General features: G+C 32.8%; 1 protein-coding gene across 1 annotated transcript in view; it reads left to right on the top strand.

Annotated features, from left to right (window-relative positions):
* The window catches only part of LOC123548459 (neurotrypsin-like), a 53,207-nt gene that overhangs the window by 14,443 nt on the left and 13,341 nt on the right, over positions 1–25,423 (top strand). The window contains exon 4 of the mRNA XM_045335750.2: positions 24,044–24,188. Within this exon, the coding sequence (XP_045191685.2) occupies positions 24,044–24,188 (145 nt within the window). The remainder of the gene's footprint in view (positions 1–24,043; positions 24,189–25,423) is intronic.

Raw genomic sequence — 25,423 nt, 5'->3', positions numbered from 1 at the left:
AGAACATGCGCAATACGATGATACTGGTTTTGTTTCTAACATTTTCATGCGCAAGAAGAAAGATGAATTATTTTGAATTTGAAAAAACTCAATAACTATGTTCAGTCTGATCATTTTAAGATGGAAACTTTACGGACTGCTATTTCTTTGATGAAGCCTGGAGTGTACTTTGCAAGTTATGACTTAAAGGATGCTTATTACAGTTTGAACATCAATTAATCCAGTAGACAATTCTTACAAGGGTTTACTGTACACCCCGTAAAATCAGTGTTTATACCTACACAAATAATTGAATTTTTAGGCTTCATATTAAACTCATTGGATATGTCAGTAAGCCTTACAACAGAAAAAGCAGAGAAAATAATAAAACAATGTACTGCAGTTCTAAAGAAAATATATATTTCAATAAGACTTGTGTCAGAGGTTTTGGGAAATCTAGTGGCATGCAGTGCTGCAGTTTCTCATGCAGTCCTCCGATATAAACGGATTGAAATTTATAAAAATGCTATGTTAAAGAGGCATAGAGGAGAGTTTGATGCAAAAATCATTTTACTAAGTGGCGTGAAAGCAGACATTACTTGGTGGATTAACAATTTGCAGACTTCAAAGAAATATATATATCAAAGCAGCCCAGACTGTGTGATATTTACAGACAGTTCACAGACAGGCTGGGGGTCAGTAATGAATGATAAATCAACAGGCGGCCTTTGGAATGTCAGTGAACGAATGCGTCATATAAATTATCTAGAACTAAAAGCTGTACTGTTTGGTTTACAGTGTTTCTGCAAAGATATGACAGATAAACATATTAGAATCAGATCAGATAACACAGTCACTGTTGTTTGTATAAACAAACATATGGCGTACCATTTGGGTCGAAAGTTTCCAGGTACCACAGGAAGTAATAAAATTATACCAGCAGGTATAAATTTATACCTGCATGTATAAACAGGAAATGTACCTGCGGGTATAAACAGGAAATGTACCTGTGGGTATAATTTTATACCCGCGGGTATAATTTTACACCCGCAGGTATAAACATTTACTTTACTTAAATAAATTGGAAATGTACCCGTGGGTATAATTTTATACACGTAGGTATAATGTTTATACCTGCGGGTATAATTTTGTACCCGCGGGTACACTTTTATACCCGCAGGTATAAAATTATACCCGCAGGTATGAAAATTGTACCCGCGGGTATAAAAGATATACTCGCAGGTACAAAAGTTATACACGCTGGTACAAAATTATACCCGCAGGTATAAAAATTGTACCTGCGGGTACACTTTATTACCCGCGGGTATAATTTTGTACCCACGGGTACATTTTTATACCCGCAGGTATAAAAGTGTACCTGCCGGTATACAATTATACCCGCAGGTACAATTTTTATACCTGCAGGTATAAAAATTATTTCTACGGGTATAATTTTGTACCCGCGGGTATAATTTTATACCCGTAGGTGTAATTTTTATACCCGCGGGTACACTTTTATACCCGTAGGTGTAATTTTTATACCCGCGGGTACACTTTTATACCCGTAGGTATAATTTTTATACCCGCGGGTATAAATGTGTACCCGCGGTTACACTTTCATACCCGCAGGTATAAAAATTATACCCGCGGTTATAATTTTTGTACCCGCGGGTAAAAAAGTATACCTGCGGGTATAAAATTATACCTACGGGTAATAAATTATACCTGGAGTTATAATTTTTATACCTGCGGGTATAATTTTGTACCTGCGGGTATAATTTTATACCTGCGGGTGTAAAATTATACCCGTGGGTATAAAATTATACCCGTGGGTACAATTTTTATACCTGCGGGTATAAAATTATACCTGCAAGTATAAAATTGTACCCGCGGGTACAATGTTTATACCCGCGGGTACATTTCCAATTTATACCCGCAGTTATAAATTTATACCTGCAGGTATAATTTTATTACTACCTGTGGTACCTGGAAACTTTCGACCCAAATGGTACGCCATACAAACAGGGCTCCAGCAAGGTGTGTTTTTACTCAGGCCTTCTCTACCAAGATATCAGTTTACCTGGGATGTTGAAATTGTTTTTTTTTTTTTTTTTTTTGTTTTTTGGTATTTTTTATACTGTCTCTTTATTATCCTCGTCATAGTTTACTGAAGGGTCGAGGGCATCCACTTCAGCACCTTACAAAGTTGGCATCATTATTAGATTGGTGATAACTAATCAATAGTACAATTACATACTATAGTATTATTCATAAAATAAGCTCAGAATTCAAGACAAGTTTCTTACATTAACATATACTATATCGATGTAACAATATTCCATTATACTCTTTTGAGAGACAATATTTTTTTATTTTTTCTACAATGCTAAAAGGAAACCAAAACAAAAAAAAAAAAAAAAAAAAAAAACTAGAGAGCAAAAGAAAGAGAGAAAGAAGAACGTAACCCACGTGATTTCAGTGTTTTTCTTTAGACAGAAAAGTCTTGATATAGTTATCCATAGATTGAATATTGATTAAGGAGAAAATAAATTCCTAATTTTAAAAAGAGGATCAATAAAATTTACTGGAATATATTCCTAACCATGTTCCATTCTTTTTCCAAAAACTTGCACTATCTTTCTTTTTATTGCAATATCTTTATTGTGTTTATAATTATAATGAAGAAAGGATACAAATCCACCGAGTGTTAAAGATCTTTGTAAGGACCTACTTTGGAAAATATATTTTTTAAGTAGTGACAAAGTGATATTCAATGGCTTATCTGTGGTACCTAAGATAGCATTTTTTTCATTTGGCAAAAATGTGATATTTTTTCTTTCACACAATAACCTTATTTCACTGAAGAGATTTGATGTATGAGTACATAACCAGAATAAGTGCTCAATACTTTCATTTTCTACATTACAATATGAACATAAAGGTGTATCTTTTATTTTAAGTTTAAATAAGTAATCATTTAGTGGCAAAATACGATGTAATATCCTGACTTGAAACCACTGCATACTTGTGTCTTTAAAACAGTCAAAGGGCATATTATAGTATATATCTTGTTGAATGGAATATCGGTGGTTCCATTTTATTTGGCCGGTAGGAACTTTTTTGTTTTTATTAAAGATATTATAGAATGGCCTTGTTACTTGTTTATGTTTTAAGAGTATTGACATAGGATTTGGTATTAGAGGAGTTTGATGTTTATCTAATTGTTTTCCCCTGTGGCTTTTACTGAAGTATTTCATAATGGCATTTTTCATTCCCATGTAATGAAGAAGGTTAATATTAATATTATAATTATTTTGTAGTTTGTCTTTATTCATAATCTCATTATTTTCAAAAATGTCATTGATGTATTTAATACCGTTCAAGTACCATGATTTGAAGAAAACACTTTTATTGCCAATACAAATATTATGATTATAAAATAGAGGTTCTTTTAAACAGTTACTAGAATCAACTTGTATTACAGAAATAAACTCTCCAAAACCAGAAAGAACATCTTTCCAGAACAAATTACTGCATATATTTGCCATATTTTTCTGCATAGTGTTTGCCACAGTTGAACAATTTACTTTCATCAAAATAGAGATTAGTAAGAGATTGCCACTGACCCTCATGAAGTCTTAGCCATGTCAGCTTCATACTTTTAATGAATGCCTCTAAGTTTACCATTTTAAGACCACCTTCAAAGTATTCCTTAATAATTACTGTTCTTTTTATTTTAGCTGGACCTTGCCATAAAAGTTCAAATAGAAGTTCATTTATCTTTTTTATCATTGTTCCTTCAGGATTTGGTATTGTGAGAAATAGCTGATTAAAAACTGGTATTAAAATACTTTTAATCATTGTGATTTTTCCTAATGGAGTTAAATACCTGCGATTCCAAAAATGTATTGACTTCTTAATTTTATCTATTGTTTCATTATAATTCAAATCTATCACTTTTTCTAAATCAACATGAAAATGAACTCCAAGTAATTTAAATTTACATTGTCCCCAAAGTAGTTTAAATTTTGATTTTATAGAGTCTGCACTGTATTTTTTGGACCCTAGCCAAATGACGCATGTCTTATCAAAATTAATTTTAAGACCTGACAACTCAGAGAAATATTCCAGTTCATTTAATGTCTGATCTAGAGACTACTTTGATCCATCCAAAAGGATGGAAGTGTCATCGGCATATTGAGATATAATGTGCTCTACATCACTAATATTAATGCCTTTTATTGCATTTTTTTTCTATGAATGAGTATTTCCGTACAGAGGATAAAAATATAAGGTGATAGTGGATCCCCTTGACGACAGCCGCGGCCTACTTTAAAGAATTCTGTTAAAAAAACACAATGTGCTACAGATGATTCAATATTATTATAGAAAATATTTACCCATGTTTTTATGGAGTTGCCAAAATTAAACAAATCTAATGTTTTATGTATAAAGTGCCATGAAATGGAGTCGAATGCTTTTTCAAAATCAATAAGTAGAAGAAGACCTGGTGAGTTGTTTATTTCTAAGTAATACATTATATCATATAGTAATCTAGTATTTTCACCAATAAATCTGCCCTTTAAAAACCCTGTTTGTTCCTTACTAATAATTTTATCTAATATCGTCTTTAATCTGTTAGCAATAGATCCAGATACTATTTTGTATACTGTATTTAAAAGTGTAATAGGTCTCCAATTCCTTAAAAACTGACGTGGTTTATTTTCTTTTGGTATACAAGTAATTATTCCCTGTCTTTGTGTTACTGACATTGAACCATTGTTAAATGTTAAAAGCATCATTTAAAGACCGAATAATAAAATGTCCAAACTGCTTCCAAAAAACCTTAAAGAAATTAGCGGAGAAGCCATCACTTCCCGGACTTTTATTATTAGACATTGACTGTAAAGTTGCTCCTGCTTCTTTAAAAGTTAGCATTCCTTCTATAGATTCAGCTTCTAAGTTTGATAAGCTTGGAATGTTATAATTATCAAGTTCTTTTTTTAAGTTTTCATCTTTATTTTCATATAATTTTTGAAAAGAATCATGCATTTCCTTTAAAATTTCTGATTGAGATACAACAGTTTTACCATGTTCATTTTCTAACTTTGAAATAGTTTTATTTAAATACTTATGTTTTTCAAGGTTACAGAAAAAGTTCGTTGGCTTTTCTCCTTCATCAATCCATTTAACTTTTGATCTTAATAGATGTCCTTTAAGTTTTTCTTCTCTAATAGAATTAAATTGTTTCTTTAATGAGCAAAGTTCATCAGAATTCTCCTCTTTTAATGTATTTTCTAAAGATTGTATCTTACTCATAATTTCCTTTTCTAGTCGACACTGTTTTGTTTTCTTGTAACTTGCGTAGGATATTGATTTCCCACGTAATTCCATTAAAAGTGTTTCCAAAAATAACTGGTCATTTATAACAAATTGAATTTCATCGTTTGGTACATTGTCTATATTCTCAAAATTATAAACTGGTAGACAGTATTGTCTCTTTACTTCTTTAATTTTTTCCTTAATGCAGTTTAAATAATCAATACCATTTAAAAGAGAGTTATTGTGCTTCCAAAGTACTTTACCATGGTTTATATTAGAGAAGCCAACCTTTAATGAGATGAAGGAATGATCTGATTTATAGCTGGATTTGATTTCACAGTGTTTTACATTTGGTAACAATTCTTCACTTATGAGAAAAAAATCTAGTCTAGCTTGCTGTATAGGATTACTCCTTCTCCATGTATACTTTTGTATAGCCTGGCTCCCTGGCTGCATGGTTATTTTTTTTATATAAATACTGCAGGCGAAATAAGAAAATCGTAAGCCTCTAAAATAGCACATTTTATCTGATGGCTGAACCATACAGCCTGATGAAAGTTGGCCAATGTAACCCTAGATTACCCCTGTAAACTGTTAACTACTGAGAACCCTGTCAATTGCAAGGCAATTAATTATCCTACCTGGTGACAAGTTCTCCTTACCAATTTGATAAGAGTCATTTGAGAAAACATCCAAGATGTTGTTATTTTCTGGAAAAGTATGATATTGAGCCCATTCATGATCCAACAGTTTAATAGTAAATATTGTGTATGGATAATTAATTAGAATTAACATAAACTCAATATCTTTTTTGTGAATTTTAGGTCTTATTGATTGTTAATTATGGAAACTCCACCTAAAGAAAGTGTTATTGATCGCGGCCTGGAGGCCGCGATTATATTGAATAGGTGAAGTATATGCACGCTGGGGAAAATATTTCATGATGGACCTGTGAATTCTTTACTTATGGGTGAAACAGGTCTCATAAGCGTAAATACGACTAGCTTCTACTGATTATAAAACATACCGTACGATTTGTTGTGAATTAACTGTTGTACTTTTTGTAGTTCAACCGCCACCCTTGTTTATGAGCAACATTTAAAAAACACGTTTTTTCATCCTCAAGTAATAAGTAAGTAGACTCGCCCAGTGTAATCAATAACCCACAATTGACCGACCCCTCTGGTACAGTATCAAGACGCATAATCTAACTCTATACATAGAGCGCCTACTTCACCCGATTTACATTCGGAACATTTTCACGCGTTTCGGGCTTTATCGTATGTTTAACATGGGATTTTTGAACCGTCCAAAGATGTTGGAAATGTTTGTCTCATTGTTTATTTTTTTAATAAAAATGTTACTGCTTTCATTGTCTACCACTTTTTTCCACCCTTGCCTGAAAAAAACAGTAATGAGTTTGAACACTGTTCAGACAATTGTGCTCTGTTGAAATTTAACCAAACACAAGTTTACCTGCATAAACAGAAAGCATGATATCTTAAACGTATGTCACTATACCTGTCCAGTACTGGGCAGTATGGTAAACGCTTCTTTCCTGCACAAATGGCAGTTACGCAACTTCTGTCCGGTTTGTACAAATTTCTGGCCGCGATAAACCATTTGACTTGTGGTAAAATTAACCCTTGCATCAAAAATGTTCAAATGTATTCTATGTGCAGAAATGAAAGAAAAAAGAAAAGAAAGACAGCGCTTGTTTCATGGTCAAGAAAAAAACAGACTTGTGGTACATAGTTGAGCAAGTTTGGGTATTAATATTTCGGAAGATGACTGCAGCGAAATTTGCTGTAGAAATTGTGCTAAAAAGCTTTATACCACAGATAAATCGCTACGTATGACTCGACTACGTGCATATAATTTTTTTTTAAAAATTTGTACATTTATATGGGGCATATACATTGGAAAACTGAGAAAATATTTAACTAAACAAATAATGGAAATAACAAGAGCTCTATCAAGAACACAAATTTGATTTATTGGGATTGTTACCACACATGCAGATGATGATAGTAAAGATATATTTCGAGTTTTAAATCATTATTTCATAAAGTACCAAAGTTGTGTCCAGAAAACGAAGTTTGTCAAAAAATTTAAGTATGAAAGGGGCATAATTTGGTCAAAAATACAAATCAGAGTTATGGTTACCACACATGCAGATGATGATGATAAAGATAAAATTTAAGTTTCAAGTCTTTATCTTATATTGTACTAAAGTTATATCCAGAAAGCGAAGATTGTCTTCGGGGTTATGAAACTAGGTGATAACATCAAGTCCCATAACTCTGACATGCAAATGTGGCCAAATTATGCTCCCTTTTGGACTTAGAAAATCCTGGTTAAAGTTCTGCGTGCAAGTACACTTGGCTATCATTTAAAAACACATAACTTTGAAACTTACTTTTTCTTTTTCTTGGTCAATTACCAACCTCACTAGGTCAAGTCCCATAACTCTGACATGTATTTCTGGCATCTTATGCCCCTTTTTGAACTTAGAAAATTCTGGTTAAAGTAAATTCTGGTTAAAGTTTTGCAAGCAAGTTACTATCACTAAAACTAATGCAGAATGATACTGAAATGAAACTTCACATATGTCTTCGCGGTTATAAAACTAGTTGACAGAATCAAGTCTAATAACTCTGACTTGAATTTTGGCCAAATTATGCCCCCTTTTGGACTTAGAAAATCCTGGTTAAAGTTTTGCATGCAAGTACATACATGTGGAGATATATAGCTATATTACTTAAAGGCATATAGATTTGAAATTTTTCTTTTTTCTTTTTCTAGATCAATTACCAACCTCACTGGGTTAAGTCCTATAACTTTGACATGCGTTTTTGGCAAATTATGCCCCCTTTTGGACTTAGAAAAATACTGGTTAAAGTTTTGCGTCTGCAAGACAAATGCAGATATTAAATTGAAACTTTCACATGTGTCTTCGGGGTTATAAAACTAGTTGATTGCATCGAGTCTCATAACTCAGACTTGTATTTTGGGCAAATTATGCCCACTTTTGGTCTTAGAAAACTACTGGTTAAAGTTTTGGTTGAAACTTTATTGTTATTTCAACATAAGATTAATATTCGTGCTTCTGTGAAAACGATTCGAATAGTCTAGTCGAGCACTGGCTGTCTTACGGACAGCTCTTGTTGTAAAAGTATTTAACAAGATAACTATTATGATTATACTCTGTTTACATGTAAGACCCATTTGCTTAAATCATTAAATTGTTTTAATTTACTGCTGTCATTTCATATTGTACTAGTTACTAGAGAATACAATTAAAATGTTCTTCGATGTTTCTTTCTGACTATCCTTTTCCTATTACTTATTCAATTTAGCTCAACTTTGCCTTGAAAAAATCATGACTAAATGAGATAGATAAATTCATTCAAGTCTTGTACTTACTACTTCTTTATGAAGTGTGCTGATTGCTTTCAGGGCCCTGTTCTTTGACATATTAATTAGCAAAGATCTGTGTTCACCAAACAATGACTGTGGACTAATAAAAATTATATCGGCTTTGCCCTCATGTAACTGTTATATTGTATTTCACTTTCCAGTAAATACACTGTTTTTAAGTCACTTCTTGGCTTTTCATAAGAGCCACAAGAGGTGACACAACAATAATGGTACATTGTGTGCTGTCATTATGGAAACAGATCAAATGCAAATAGTTAAGCTTTTGCCACTGCCAGAATAAAACATCATTTCCTTTTAAATATCCTTTTACAACAGGCTCTTGGTTTGGTCTTATTTTTTCATAATTTAAACCCATTTCTCCATTACAAGTGTAGTTTATAATGATCTATTCTTGAAAATAGATTCTTGAAAATAGATAAAAAAAAATCCTCTGATAAATATGTATCTCTTTTGTATGAAAGCACATTCCTGTTGTCTGATAAGCCATTACAAACTGAGGGCAGGCCATAAATCGGTAAATTAGCTTTGGCTCATTAAATGATGGTTAGCACATGAAACCCTTAGATAACATGTCACAGTGATAGCAGTTGACTATCACTAAAAGAAATTAATGGGAATTTGTCTCACAAATTTGTGAGACACTGTAAGCCAACTTTCACCAGTCCCTATGTTCGGAGCCAGGGGCAATAAAAAATGTCAATGTAGATTCAACCTACAGGAGTTACTTCCCTCTTAATGAATAAACTTATATAGGCCTATATATGTAAATAAGAACAAACATAGGGACGGGAGCCAGTCTAACTTTTGTACATCTGGAAAATTTTCCCTATATGGATCTACCAGTTGATGTTCTGCGATAAATTTTATCAAATTATCTCTGGCCTTTTTATTATTTATCCTTTTATAATTATAATAATCAATATCTGGATTTAGGACCAAATTAAAATCACCGCAAATTATACATTTTTCATTGTTGAAGTTCTCAACTGTTCTGTAGAAACTTGGATCATCATTATTCGGTCCATACAGATATAATAAAGTTAATCGTTGTTTTTCTATTGTAATATCCAATGCAATAAAATTCCCTACATCATCCCTTACAGATTTATGAACATCTATTTCAACATTTTTATTAAAAAGAATCGTTACACCTCTAGCATTAGATTTCGAGAAACTAAAATAGCTCTCTCCATTCCACTGAGAGTAAATAAATTTTTCTTGACTCTTGGTAAAATGTGTGTCCTGTAGACAGTATATGTGATCTTTTTTTTCTTTCAAAAATTTAAAGACATCTATTTCTTCTTGTTCTCATTTAGGCCACGGCAGTTAAGTGATAAGAAACTTATTTCATCTATATAAAACAATGGCTATATTTCCGAACATGGATAGTATTTCCATAACTTTCATGAAAAATATATCTAAAATGTGGGTTATGTGCAATAACAAAATGTGTATAGAAAATATAAAAAAAACTTGGTGCAAGAAGATCATGAGCATGTAAAAGAATTTCATTCAAAATACTATAATAGCATTTCTATGTTTTGTTGACACTTAAATGCAGTTTCTCTACTTATTCTATTTTCAGAGGAAATTATTGTCAAAAAGGAAATAACAAATGTTTATAAGGACATATGTTCTGTTGATACAGGTATTTAAACATAGTCCTATGGTGTAAAGAAAAAGTATAATATCATACATCACATAGGAATATTATGGAAATATCTTAAAAATGTACTAGTTTCTGCCCAGTTATCGAACCGAGCAAAAGAAAATTTCACATACTATACAATACTAAGTTTCATAAACGGAAACATTCTATTTAATATATAATATTGGGTCGAATGTTGAAAACATTCTATCTAATATACTTGTACTGGGTCTTCTTTTGGAAACATTATATTCAATATACAATACTGGGTCTTATGTTAAAAAATAAACTATTTAATATACCATGTGCCATTGAGCAATAACATTTTGAGGTGGAAATATCGGCCTTAAAATGAAAAGAATAACTCCTTAGTTTAGAATTTACCAAAGATGGTGTAACAATTAGAATAAATGAATTGTTAAAGCAATCTAGGTCTGGAAATCATTTGAATGAGTTATACTTTCAATCATTTTCTGATAAATCTTTGTGTGTGGTTACCTGCTTACATTGTTACATGGAAATAACATCGAGTTTACGCAATAATGAGACTTCACTGTTTATTAGTTTAAGTAAACCTCATAAAGCTGTGTCAAAGGACACAATTGCTAGATGGGTTAAGCAAGTACTGGATAACGAAGGCATCGACACTTCTAAGTTTAAACCCCATAGCATCAGAGCTGCTTCTTCCTCGCATGCTTCTAAAAAGCATGTACCTGTGAGTACTATAATGAGAACTGCTGGATGGTCAAAGGAGTCAACTTTCCGGAAGTTTTATAATAAGCCAATCACAAATGATACGTCCTTCGTAGAAGCTTTTGTACAGAAATGACTGCAAACTGAATTATTAACGTTTATAGCAATTTATATGCAGTGAATGATATATGACTATAATGACTTTCATATAGAATCTGTAGTATTATTTTACTCATTGTATGTGCCCGCATTGATGTTTTTATAACATATATTGATACTTAGTTTTGTTAGACAATTGTGTATGCTTATTTAGAACAGTAAATAGTTAGTCACAGCTTTCGTAAATTTTATTTAAATGGTGCAATACAAACCATTTAATTTCGCTGGATGTCCTCTAAAAATCTCAATTAGCGGATCAGCACTGCAGAGTGTGAAGTGGAATTGTAAAATTATACGATGTTTACTGAAGTATGATTTCAATTCCATGAAATCACACTGCAGTGCTGAGACGTTAATTGCCCGCCCAATCCCAAACGCCCTATACCTAATAATGTACTATAATGTATATCAACATTGTATAGATATTATATGATATTATGACTGTGACATCCAGCTACATGCGTTAAAGTCTGAGTGGATATTACCTTTGTCATCTCAATTAACGTCATCATACTTCAGTAAACCTCGTATAATTTTACAATTATAAAATGATTTTGTACTAATTGTTCAAGTGTGACAGTGCATCTAGTGTATGTGTGCGTGTGGGTGTGGGGTGGGGGGCTGGACCCCACTGATCCCCCCCCCCCACACACACACACCCACTCTCTCTCTCTCTCTCTCTCTCTCTCCCGCTGTATCCGCCCACGGACGAGTGTATAACGTAGAAAATCAAACTGTAATAGCTGGTTTACTGATAATTCACGGTTTATTGTATCGAAAGGCAAATGTACTAAGCACTTATATAGTTCCAATCAGCTTTACTTTTTATTTCTTTCTCTTTTCCTTTGAAGGGGGTGGTGATAATACGATATTAAATAAAAGAATAGCTTGCGAATGATGCAGAGTTGTGGTCCTCGACTTAATCAAAATATGCATCTTGCACCAGGAAGTTGTCTCAAGTATATATATATATTTTAATTAAATATTAATTCATTGTCAAATATTATGTGAGGTTGTACACCTGCGGTTTTGTACTGGATTTCACTCAGCTAGACCGGAGTTATTACCTTTGACTAAGTAGAAGGTATGCATAAAAACAGGCTTAATTTATGTCGAATATGTCTCAACAAGTATTTAACCTTGTATCATGAAACCGTTTAAGAGTATTATTCAACATGTGCAGAAGTGCACCGGGGATATTATTTGGAGTTAGCTTAGCTAGTCAAGAGTATGTTTTTGAATCATAAACAAGATATACATAAAGGGTCTATATCCTTTTTGATGGTGTTACTTTCTGTCCAGATACAAGTTATATGACCCAGGAAAGTACATACACCTTTAGTATCTTGAACAATGAAATGGGTCCAATCGCTAAGGTGACTATGTCTTAGACTAGCTGACAATCGATATTGAATGTCCTTTGTTAAAACGTATAGCTGGTGAGACTAAATATCTCATACATAAATTATCCTTTGGCTACCTTGCCTAAATGAAGCGTGTACCAATGACTCATAATTGATTTCAGTGATGAGCTAGATAATTTCAGGGATCAGGAAAATCACTAAATGTTTCAAACTAACAATCTTCAATGAATAATAATTAGCTCAAACTCCTATAGGCTAGAGACTATATGTTTATGTTAATAATAGTTCAATTCTTGATATGTAGTTCTGTAAACGCCGGTTATTTTTTGATGCGGCTTTCGGTACATTATAGAGCAATTTTTTCGGAACACAATGCTATATAAATGATAAAAATCGGTAGATTAAATGTAAAAAATATAATCATTTGTGTTAGGTGTACTCAGGTGTACTGGACAATTTTATGTCCAAAATATTGAGATTGTAATATGCAATTCCTTTATTCTATTATTCAAGAACTAGAACTATAGTTCAATTTTCAATTTAAACAGATAAAACAAGTCATGATCTTCACAAAAACATTTGAAAACTAAAATAAAGAAGTTTATAACAGTATTAAATTGATTGTGTATATTTTTACTCAAAAAAAAATGATATATTGAGTGCAATAAGCCTCTGTAATTTTGTCAGGCGTGATGATCATCGTTTAAAAATTCTTGTCTTTTAAGTTGATACTAATATCTTAATTTTCAATTGCGAAACTAGTTCTTACAACTTTGATTAATCGCTCTCAAGACCCTTTCCAGATGGAATCAACTTCGAGTTTAGATGTTTTAGTTGTGTTGTAAAAAGAAAAACGCAATAAGTAGTTTAAAACAAACTCAAACTCATCGCAAATTGCTGTACCTAGAAATAACCAGCGTTTACGGAACTACAAACGGATTAACACTACATACCGAACGCCCCTCGTATTCTGACAGTTTCTCACTCTGCTTGACCTAGCGTGATGGAACTGATTAGGATTGTTAAACAGTATGTGAAGTAGTGCAAAACAAAATAGAAAAAGTGGAAACTTCACAGGTCGCCCAACACGACAAAAACGAAAATGTTGCAGGCTCGGTTTGATTGAGCCTGTTCATGGACGGTAGCGGAAACGGAAATGCATGCTTTTCTATCTTATTAGGGGCCAGTAAGCGAAATGTCAATGCCATGGTTGTCTTGAGCTAAAGAGTGGTTTCTGATTGATAACTTGAGAATGCTTTGGCCCTTAGTGATGAACGTCATTGAATGTCATTACCTGTGTAAAGTTGATTACTTCTCTTGTTCATATAGTCAGTATGTCAAAGGTCAAGGTCATAATGACATTGAGACTGAAAATGGTTTCCACTCAATTACTCAACAACGTTTTGATCTGTGTCGTCATCCTTTATAGGATCATTGGATGCGGCTCGTGGATGACCGCTTTTCCTTTGGGCGTCCGAAGCACAGACGCAAAGGCCGCACTGCCCTCGAGACCTGTAATGGCTTTCCGTCAATAACCCTAGAACGCCCGGGCCTATGGCCGTCAGACTTCTAAGGATAGTTGCCTGTTATCAGTAGACGATCCCTGTCGTTTTAGGGATCTTTTGGTTAAAGACCAAAGCCACAGTGACAGAAAGACTAAAAATGGTTTCCATTTAGTAAGTTATGCTTTCTATGGCCTACTACCTTTAAACGTCATAAGGAGATTGCCTGTGGCCAGTAGATGACCAATATTGGTTTAAGGTTAGAAAATTAGAGGTTAGGTTAACATTGACGATGAAAACAGTTTCATTTTATTAGCTAAAGAACACTGTAGCTTACCGTGTACATACTTCTGTGGATGATTGCATGCTATCAGTAGATGACCTTTATTGTGTCGGGCTATATTCCTGTTGTAAAGCATTAAATGTTCACTGGCGGACTAACGTTTTAAAAAGTTTTCTACGTAGGGATGTGGTTTTAGTAAATAAGGCATAGGTCTCAATAACTTAACTGATTTTATTTGTTCTTAGCAAGACTATTAAAAAATAAGTAAAGCTTTTGCACTCGTTTATTTGTCGACATCGGCGTTCCCATTTAGTTAAATTTTGTATGTGAGTTGGTATCACAGTATCCCCTAAAGGCAATGGATTGAAACTTTACACACCTGTTAACTGTGATAATATGACGAACGGTGCTCTGGTCCATAAATCAATTTTGCTTTTTATTAAATTTATGCCCCCTTTTTCGTGTTATAAGTAATTGGTGAAGATTTTATATGTAAGTTGTTATCTCTGTAACCACATGGGAGAATGCATTGGACCTTGAACACTTGTACACTATGACAATTTTGCTTGCAATACAAATGTCATATAACTGTACTGTACATTTTCGCAAACCAATTATTCATTTATAACTCAGCAATATTTTTGCAATCTGCATCATCGTCAAAAGAATAGAAAAGAAACCTCTATTACTCACAACCTTTGCCCCTTTTGTACTTGTTTATATCCATGTTATGATTATTCAAACTTGTTAACTGGCTTGGCTACTGACATGCAAGCCATGCTTTTCTTTTAATAATTCAGAAACAGTTCTTTCAAAATATGAATAGAAATGATCTAAATCTGGAGTTTCCCGTCATAACGTGCATCCATCCCCAGCTTTTATCATATTTCAACTAGCATATCATAGTAGGTCGTCCCGATAATCATTATTGGTTTCCCGATTGAATTAACTTTGAGCAATAGATTTTATTTGAAATCATTATTGGTTTCCCAAATGATTCTTTACATTTGTGAATGTTTTAGCAGATAGACATTATACATTACTTTCTCCTCTTCAGTTTGATGTAAGAATATTTATTCTAACTGAATATCTTCTTGCTTTAAATTTTGTTTTAAGGTTTAGCAGTATATTACAAAAAAAACCAGATTTTTCAGTATATGAACAGCATCTTGACCAACAACTTACCTATCCAGTAAAAGTTTTACAGTTATGTCCCACAGAGTTGGATACTTACAATATTCCAAAGAAGTTGTCCCCCTTTAAATAAATAAGAAATAAATGTAAACAATTTTCAAAAATCATGTTTTACAATCTAGTTATGTTAAGTTTAAACACTTGTACGTTGTTGCAAATGCATCACATGTAACAGCTTTTTAAAAATGGTGAGTTTTTAATGACGCTGAACTGTTCAGTAGTGTGGACCCTTCATGCATTCAATACATATATCAATTATTTGACAATGGTTTTGTAGAATAATATAAATGTTTTATATGCTGTTAAATTCTCATGTAAAACAATGCTTTCTTTCTATAAAATTGATGACGTTCGAACTTTTTTCTCCGAAACATGGACTTATATCTTAAAAGTATCGCTACCACTTACAATGGGCATATAATGGCAGTGAAAATCATTAAAATTTATCATTTTTTATTCACTTTAGAAGTAAATAAATCATGCTATTCCAAATATGACAACTTATTAACACATATGTATGTGTTTTTTACATTATGAACATTAGGATGACATAATTACAGCTTTAAAACGATATAGGATTCTTGCTTCCATTTAACGTCAAAATTATCCAGGAAACTAAAACCTGTGGTTTTCTTATAGCACTATTATACCTTACACAGTGTTGATTTACAGAACAACTGACATATGAAACGATAATGTTTATAATAATGAGGAAATGAAACAGAACAGAAAAGAACGGACCTTTTAGTTATTCTAGCTGTTTAGGGGAAATACAACTAAAAAACCAAACGAATAATCACGAATTATTTCGGAAAAAAGTTAAATATTTTAGAGTATTTGACAAGTATTTGACGATAGGAAGAAAAATGTCAGTAAGAGTCAGATTATGGAAAAGAGTGTTATCTTATTTATTATTTCGACAAACAGTAAACGTTATGAGTGGGGAGAAAAATTGATACATTTATCTCGATAAAAGATGCAAAGTAAATTCCACATGTGTACAAATCAGTGGAAAATAACAAATAAGCGATGACATGCCCATTTTAGCAATAAAAGAAAGAAAAAGAAAATAGATAAAAGCATGCTTTGTGTACAGTGGGATCATCTGTACCTTAGTGCGACTTACATTTTATTCACGGTTTTGTTCATGAAAAGCATGTTAAACAGCCGCCATTATAGCTCAGGTAAATGTATTTCATAACGCAACCAGGAATGACACTTTAGATTTGCTTTTAGTCAAACTGCGCACTATCAAACAAGTAGAAAGAATAAATCAGAACTATTTTCTATAACCCAATGACATTTTCTAAAGGTCTATGATTATTATATACCAATAAATTCATTAATTTTAAAGTTTCCTTCTTTCGTCTTTTTAACGTAAAACCTTGCAGTTTACAGCTACCTTGCAACAGAAGCTCGCCTGTTTAGCTCATTAGGGAAAGCGCAGATCTACGGAACTCGGGGTCGCGAGCCCTGGGCGAGGCGTATGTTCTTTTTGTGACCACTTGATGAAAGAGATTGCGTCTGAAATCATTCGTCCTCCACTTCTGATTCATGTTGGGAAGTTGGCAGTTACTTGCGGAGAACAGGTTAGTACTGGTACAGAATCCAGGAACACTGGTTGGGTTAACTCGTTACGTCGTTACAGTACTGAAATACTGTTGAAATACGGCGTTAAACCTAAAACAAACAAAAAATCTTGCAACAGAAATGATCATGTCTGGTTAAAACTGGTAATTCGTCAAATGTTTGGAGTGTTTTACTAGCATGCCTGTTACATCAAGATACTTTTTTACTGCTCAAAATTTATAAATATGTCAGATACCTTACTACTGCTTAGTTATTAACCTTTTTTCATTTTTTTAAAGAGAAAACCTCTAGGCATGTAAAGTTACATAAACGTTCCGTGATATAGACAAGAGCAGACAAAAAATAGGAATACATTGTGATTTTATATTAGTTTCGTTTTGAACAAGGAGGAAACTTACTTTACATGTTTTCTTTTTTCATTTTTTTTTTTTTTTTGTTTCTTTTTTCGAAATATTTGGCCGTATCCTTATGGCGGACTTCAAAAGTTTCAAAACAAAGGATATAAACTTATGTATATGTATTTATTTTCTGTTACAGGAAAACATGAATTCCGTAGGATCGTAAGATATCATAATGTATTATATATGCTTTAAATTAAATGTTTATGTTTTTACAAAGATAGTCTTTCTACATAAATCTGTGAAGTAACAGAAGTTGTAGCTTTATTTCAATATATTGCTCAAAGCAATACCACGATCAATGCGAATTATATGAAAGTGAATTATTAATATACGACTTTAGCTAATGTAAGGGAGACAGTCAAATCATGGGGAACTGCTATAAAACAATCGATAATCAAGGGAGAGAAAACTCGATATTTCTCATCATAAGCTTGCCATGTGTATTCTCTTTCAATTTGCCAAGAATATGCAATACGATTGATTCTGCAATTGCTATTTTGATCCATGTCATTATACAACACATAAATAGCCCATAGATAAAGGGTTGTTGTCCTTGATGATAGAGTGGGTTTGCTAGAAATAAATAGTGAAAGCTATTCTACTCACCTGAGTGTTGGTGGCGTCATTGTCGCTACATTCTGGTAAAAGTGTAGCGTACAAGGTCATATTTCATTGGATATATTAGTCAGAGCTTCCTTATCACCTAGTTAACAAAAAAAAACTAAGAAAGGTAACTCTTGTTTGAATTCAATGTGAATTATTGCACTAAACTTAGAGAACTTGGTAGAAAAATTACATATGAATATAAAGCTTTATCCCTGTTATAAGCACATGTTTAATGCCGAATAGTACCATTTTTCTTGTTGGCCAGGGAGCGAACCCACAACCTCCCGCACTTCAAGCAATTGTTGTACCTTATGGCTATCTTGGCGGCTGCTATTTTAGCCACAGCTGAATGTATCAGATTAAACTTCCTTCTTTACTACACAGTCTTCAAATCTGCTGAAATAAACAAGACAGATAACTCTTGTCTGAATTCAATGTAATGTATTATTAGTTACACTGCTTGTTGGTGACTGGATACGGGATATCACTGTCTGGCGAGGATATCCATATTAGGCGAGAGCGAAGCACTGTAACGATTTTATCTTGCCGACTACCTTTTATATCCTCAGTGCAATTGACATATTTTTATATCTTAATAAAGCTACTTATAGTTACAGTGCAATCCTGCAATCTTCTGTGGTCATCATGCTTTGATTATATCTAGTTCATTAACACCAGCCATAAAATGCAAAATAAACTGTTTATTCACTGAATCACAAAACACAGAAGCTCATTTATACAGATTATGAACTGGTTTTTAAAACCTTTTATGTTCTATCCTTTCGAAAAGTCATCAGGTTACACAATGTTAGAAATGTCTTGAAACGTCGGCTTTCGTCCCGTTTCCTGTTGACTTTTTTATCTTGCAGACAGATTAAATGATCCTACAACTAACTGCTGTCTTACAAATGTGTTAATTTCTTTGCTTCACGATGATTTAACTAGAACAACATTTCAACCTGGTAATCGCGACCGTCCCATATAGAGTTCCACTAGCTTCACGAACCTAATTTAGATAGGAACAAACAGAACGGCAGGAAAACACTAACTATTTTATCTCGGAAACAATATCTCTAGCGGGAACTTATAATCTGACATGATTCAATTACGCTAGGGATGCTGCAGCCATTTTGTTTTTAATCAAAATTCATATGAAATGTACTTATGATATGGAATATATCCTGTCTCCATGTGACGTCTGTTGACCAATAGAAATGCAAGAATCTTGTAGGAGGGAAGATAATTCCCTTTATTATTTAGAACATTTTGTTAAAATGTTGCGTGGAATTAACTATTCAAGCTTTTCCTCAGTACATCTATATTTATTGTATCAAAACTTCACATATGCTTTCTGGTTACCAGACCTTATTACAAAACTACGCTAGATCAATTTTGACACATTGTAATAGTTTTTTGGCATTTCAACATAGAAAATTTGGTTAAAGTTGTGCGTGTATTTTAGTGTCAAGTTATATATCAGTGACTACTATATAACATTATAGGCATCTATAAAACGTACGTACATAACAACAAACTATTACTTTTTTTAATGTTCGCAAGATGTCCATTAACCAACATACAAACCAATAGAATTTGTAAAAAGAAAACCTCCTAGATGAATTTCATCAAATTATTGCTCTTTCTGACTTAGAAGATTTGGTTGGAAGTTTCACAAGCCTTTATATTATCAATAATAAAGTTTTACATTGTAATATATTGTGATGAAATAACATTTTTATGTAACTCTTGCTTAACTATGATGAACAGTTTGGCCTTTTGTCGACTTAGAAATAGTCGATTAGTCGAGAGTACTGTCTACTAGACATCTTTTCTTTTGAAACGAACTGATATTTAACAATGTTTACACTTAAGCACATTTAGCTTTTTACCAGTTTACCAGTTCTTATTATATATAAGAAATTGTGTTCATATGTAACAAGTTTGACCTTTGATGTGAAAAAAAATCATTGTTTTCCTACGTATGCTTTCGAAACATTTCTTTACCAATTTTGATCATTTTCTGAATGTTATAAGATTCTTTCACTGGTTATAGGTGCAGATTGGAATTTCCGGTCTCAAGGATAACTGTTTAGGCGGTAACGAGGTTCCTACCGAGTTACCGCCTAAACAGTTACCCGAGAGCCGGGTATTCCCATCTGCACCTATAACCAGTGACAGAATCTTTTTCTGGCATACCAATATCAAGATATAATAATAAAAATAAAATCAGTCGAACGGCTTTCTTTTTAGAACTAGCGTCAACTTGATAAAATACTTATTCATGTCAGCCTAAAACTTTTCATTTATTTAGTAACAGAAATAAGATTTTTTTATATTCTAGTATATGCAACTTTTTTTCTATAAGCCTTAGCGTAGTCTGTGACGAATCGTAACCCTGTGAATAATTCGGCGGCTATCTTGAATTTCAAATTGTTGCCGTATTTCAATAGGCAACCGATATTTATCTATCTGATCTTTAAGTAAGCCAGTTTTTCTTACTTAAACGCTAGAATTTATATTTCTTAACGGTAAAGGCTTAAATTTATAAGATTTTTATAATTTTTAGTTAAAGCTCCATGTGGCTTTTATTTTATAATAATAACAAATATATTAGCTACCCAAAGATATGTAATGCATCATTAAATGGTTGCAAAATCACAAATTTAAATTACACATGAACTTTTACAGGTCACATTAAATGCTATTTCCCATTTCTAACCTTTCAGAGCGAATCAACCTACACAAAGCAACAAACTCTCTTGAAAGACAACTTTCGTCGCTTTCCTTCATTGGCTGCACGTTAATTTGTAATGCGGTTAGTCTTGAAGAAATAGTAATACCTTATTTATTCAAGGTCTCTTGAGTATTAATTGAAGATAATGTATACCAAAAGTCCCTGCTGCAATGAAAACTGTCGCAATGAAAGAAAGGTTCGGGTATGGAGATGAAATCAGATTGAGATGATGTCTACTTTTCTAACTCTCCTGAACTCTATTTTGGGTGACTTACTGAGATAGGTGGCTGGTACGGCGTCCGTCGTCAATTTCCCGTTGATTTGCCTCATTTGTAAACATTTTTTGTCCCCGGGCATTTAGCGATTGATCTGTCCGCCCGTTCTTCCGTCCGTCTATATGAACAAGATTACCTACAACCCTAACAAATAACCCCATTTAGGTCATACTTATACTCAACATTTCTTGTGGCAAAACCTACAGACCGACCTATATTGAGGTGAGCTTGACCCACATTTGGTCTTCATCTTCAAACTTTAAACCTGAAAGAAACAACATTATTGGTCCTACAGTAAAAACAAATACGTAATCTAATCAATTCAAACTCACAACCGACAAACTTTTTGGCAAGATTTACAAACTGACCTATATGTAGATGATCTTGGCCTTTATACGACCTTCACATTCAAACCTAAAACGGTTATAAACAACATTTGTGGCCCTACAGTCCACATAAATTACTTAAGTTTCGAGACCAACAAACTAACTTATATGTAGATTATCATGGTCTCCGACAGTCCGTATTAACCGGTTTGCCTACGGCCCACATTTATTAATGAACCAAAGACCGACATGTAAATGACCTTTATTCTCATAGTTCTTTGTCTTCAAACTTTAAACCTTAATAAACAATACTTTTAGTCCTACAGTCTATACAATGACAAAATTGCGGAATAAAGAATAAATGACATTTGTAAACAAAACAATTGCCACATATCTTACACTACTTAATTTCAAAAGTCGTTGTCTCATTCGACGATGGTGTTCATGGCAAATGACTTGAAATAACTCTTTTTCATTTTTAATATTTGCTTTGCTGTGTGTTGAGTCGCTTATAAGAGTTACTGAAAGTCTTATGAATGGATATGTTCATTACAGCAGTCTAGTATAGTTTGAACAAAGAAATAAGAAAATAGATTACTAAAAGTTGCAGTATAATTAGTATCACACATGTCCTAAAAGACAGCTTTCAAATTGAAAATGTCCTGTTTGTTGAGATATCTTTTCCCCGTTAGAATAGGAGGGATATAGTTTTGACATTGGTCGTGTTCATTTCTCTGTCGTTCTACAGCTGTATATACAAAAGATATCAAAATTTTTAAGCCAATATGTCATTTGAATACACAGCTATGGCTTCGGAACTACAGACGAACGTACACGAACAATGACAAAACAATATCCCTCCGATGTTAATCGGTGAATAAATATAGATCCAAATCATGTCGTTTTAAATATGTTTGTTACCTTTCGAATATGTTGGAAAATAACTTTTAGCTGTAACATTAAGTAATGTTATTTTATGTTTCTGTATCAAAACAAGGCTTTTAACATATCCATCAGTAAATCTGTCCAAAAAAGAAAACAAAAAAAAAAAACAAAAAAAAAACAAAGCAAAGCAAATATCAAAAACAAAAGTGAAATTACGAGAACAAAACAAAATTTGTTATCAATTGCAAAACGTTTTCAGTGCTAAATTGAATATAAATTTGGTAAGATAATAATAAAGTTCATTGGTCATGAAGATTGTTGTCTTGTTGGAATGTCCGTTTACATTGAAAATATCAAACGTATACAACTAGTGACCCAATGTTCCAGCGTCATTACACATGTTACAATATTGACAAGAGGAACGAACATAATTATATATCTATATTTCAGGAAAGCAGACCGTTTCCTAACAACTCAAAAGCTTTAAACGCCCTAATATTAAATGTGCCTTGGCTTCCGCTTTGATTCTAAGCTCCTCCACCGTGTCGCTGTCTCCTCCTCTTGGCCAAAAACGCACATAGACGGATGTAACCCGCCAATTAATCACGTAGATTTTACAGTAGTAAGACATTCCTTTTAACAACGATGACTTTGAAATCTCCGACTTGTGTAAATTAGGGCAAAATATATAGACTTATGTCCACTTTCGGTTTGAATCATTCCGATTTCACAACTTTCAAAAGTTCTCAAATCAAGAAATTCCTTCGCTCTGCAAGTCGATCCGATTTCACAACTTTCAAAAGTTCTCACGTTAAGAAATGCCTTCGCTCTGCAGATCGACCTACATACATTAAGAAGTTAAGCCAATTCTATGTGGAATAACATTGTCTGTTTTCTTAAATAAGGACTTAAATTTGTTACAGAAATTAAATATGAAACTCGCACTATGTCTTTGTTTAAAGTTTTTGTGTACTTCCGGTCATTAGCACCGCCTCGGAAGTATTACTGGTTATTTTTTCAATTCACCTCCATAAAGAGACGAAGCCAGTGTTTACCGGCCGTGATGTACTACAGATATGTTTTAAATCAGTGTAAAGAGAAAAATTAATTTATCGAGAGTTTAGTTTAATAAAATGCTATTAAAATGAAACGAAAGCTCTCAAACATGTTAATCATACTATAAAATCGATGGATAATACGTAAGAACATGTATTTATATATAATATATTCAAGTCATAAAATGTCAATAAACATCATACAAATTAGTTGCTATTCGATATACTATTCCATTTGTCTTTTTGTTTTTCGTTTCTTTTTTGTTTTTATTTTAGTATTCTGACGTTAATCTAAATAAGCTATTTTAACAAGATGAAAAGAGAACGCAACCAAGGAAAATAATTCCTGAATTTATTGAGATACTCAGGAAAACATCATGGAAATTCGGATATGAAGTTTAATCATTATTTACTACGTTACAGTTTCTTCCTTACGTTTCTGTTACAGTTTCTTCCTTACGTTTCTGTTAAAGTTTCTTCCGTACGTTTCTGTTAGTTTTTTGTTACAGTTTCTTCCGTACGTTTCTGTTACATTTCCTTGTTACAGTTTCTTCCGTACGTTTCTATTACAGTTTTTTTGTTACAGTTTCTTCCGTACGTTTCGGACAAAGATCCTTCAATTGGTCTGGAGCACTAGAGGTGTTACATAATAAACACTGGGCCCCAGTGTGCGCCGACAATGTTGACACAGAAAAAGCAATGGTTGTTTGCAACATGCTCAACTTGACTTGGTAAAAGCTAACACATATTTTATTAATTATATACGTATGCATACTAAAGCACAGAATGCAATATTGTAGTAAGGATTTGGCAGGTATAATATTATTATAATGTAAATTTATTAAATGTTTTTACTCCCTGTTGATTTTAAACTATTTAAATTATATTTTGTATAGATCTAAATTACATTCTTTATTAACTGATTCCAGCGAAATACATTGTTGTTAATGTAAGTTTTTTAACAAATATAATACATTATATTATATATCGTTTCTTAAGTAAAGTATACTTATGCTTAAAACGCATGTCAGGAAAATAAGATTTGAAAACACCATCAGTGCAAGTCTAACTTGTAAAACATTTAAGCACATTTAAGTAACTGATTAGTGGATAAGGTGTTACATATTTTGAAGTTGAAAGGTAGATTGAAGAAAAAACGTCAGGGAGTTAAAAAGGAAAATTCACACCAACGATAAAGAGCTCGAACAATGAAATTTTATGGAAAGCAATTACTATCCTTACGTTCGATGTCATATTTCACTTTTCCATGATGAGCGCAGATGTGAAATCGTTTTATCCGATAAACGTACAAAGAGTATTTTACAGTTTTACTGTTATCTTAATACATCAAACATATTTCTGGCATTAATTCTGTAAATGTGACAAAATTTGGTCCTTTTTATTTGTTTAAATGTAAAAAAAAATGTATACTCAAGACCAAGTCCAGAACGTTCAAGGAAAGTGATACACTTTCGAGAAAGACAAAATGTTTCTGAATGATTTACCGTAAACGTTAAAATGCATTCAGTCATTTGATTGAAAAGTGATACTTCAAAAGTAACAAAGAATTAGCTGTTCATAATTTGCTATCCCCTGCTTTTATTATATTTGACTGGCATATCATAGGTGGTTGTCCTCCTTGAAAATTATCCGATAATCAAAATTAGAGTCCCTGCTTGTACTTTTTTAGCAATAGATTATACATGTTATTTATTTTCAATGATTAATGTCAAATATACGGTGGTATGTTTAGGACATATGTTATTTTTTTTTAAGATTAAATTATTTCGTGCGCACGACATCTTATCTTGAGCGATCAACATATTATCTCGTGCGTACGACATCATATCTTAAGCGATCAACATCTTATCTCGAGCGATCAACATATTATCTCGAGCGATCAACATCTTATCTTGAGCGATCAACATATTATCTTGAGCGATCAACATCTTATCTCGTGCGCACG

This window comes from Mercenaria mercenaria, chromosome 6 (assembly GCF_021730395.1).
Source record: "Mercenaria mercenaria strain notata chromosome 6, MADL_Memer_1, whole genome shotgun sequence".
NCBI classification, from domain to species: Eukaryota; Metazoa; Mollusca; class Bivalvia; order Venerida; family Veneridae; genus Mercenaria; species Mercenaria mercenaria.
Note: the sequence above shows the minus strand (reverse complement) of the source record. Positions and strands in the feature narration are given on the sequence as shown.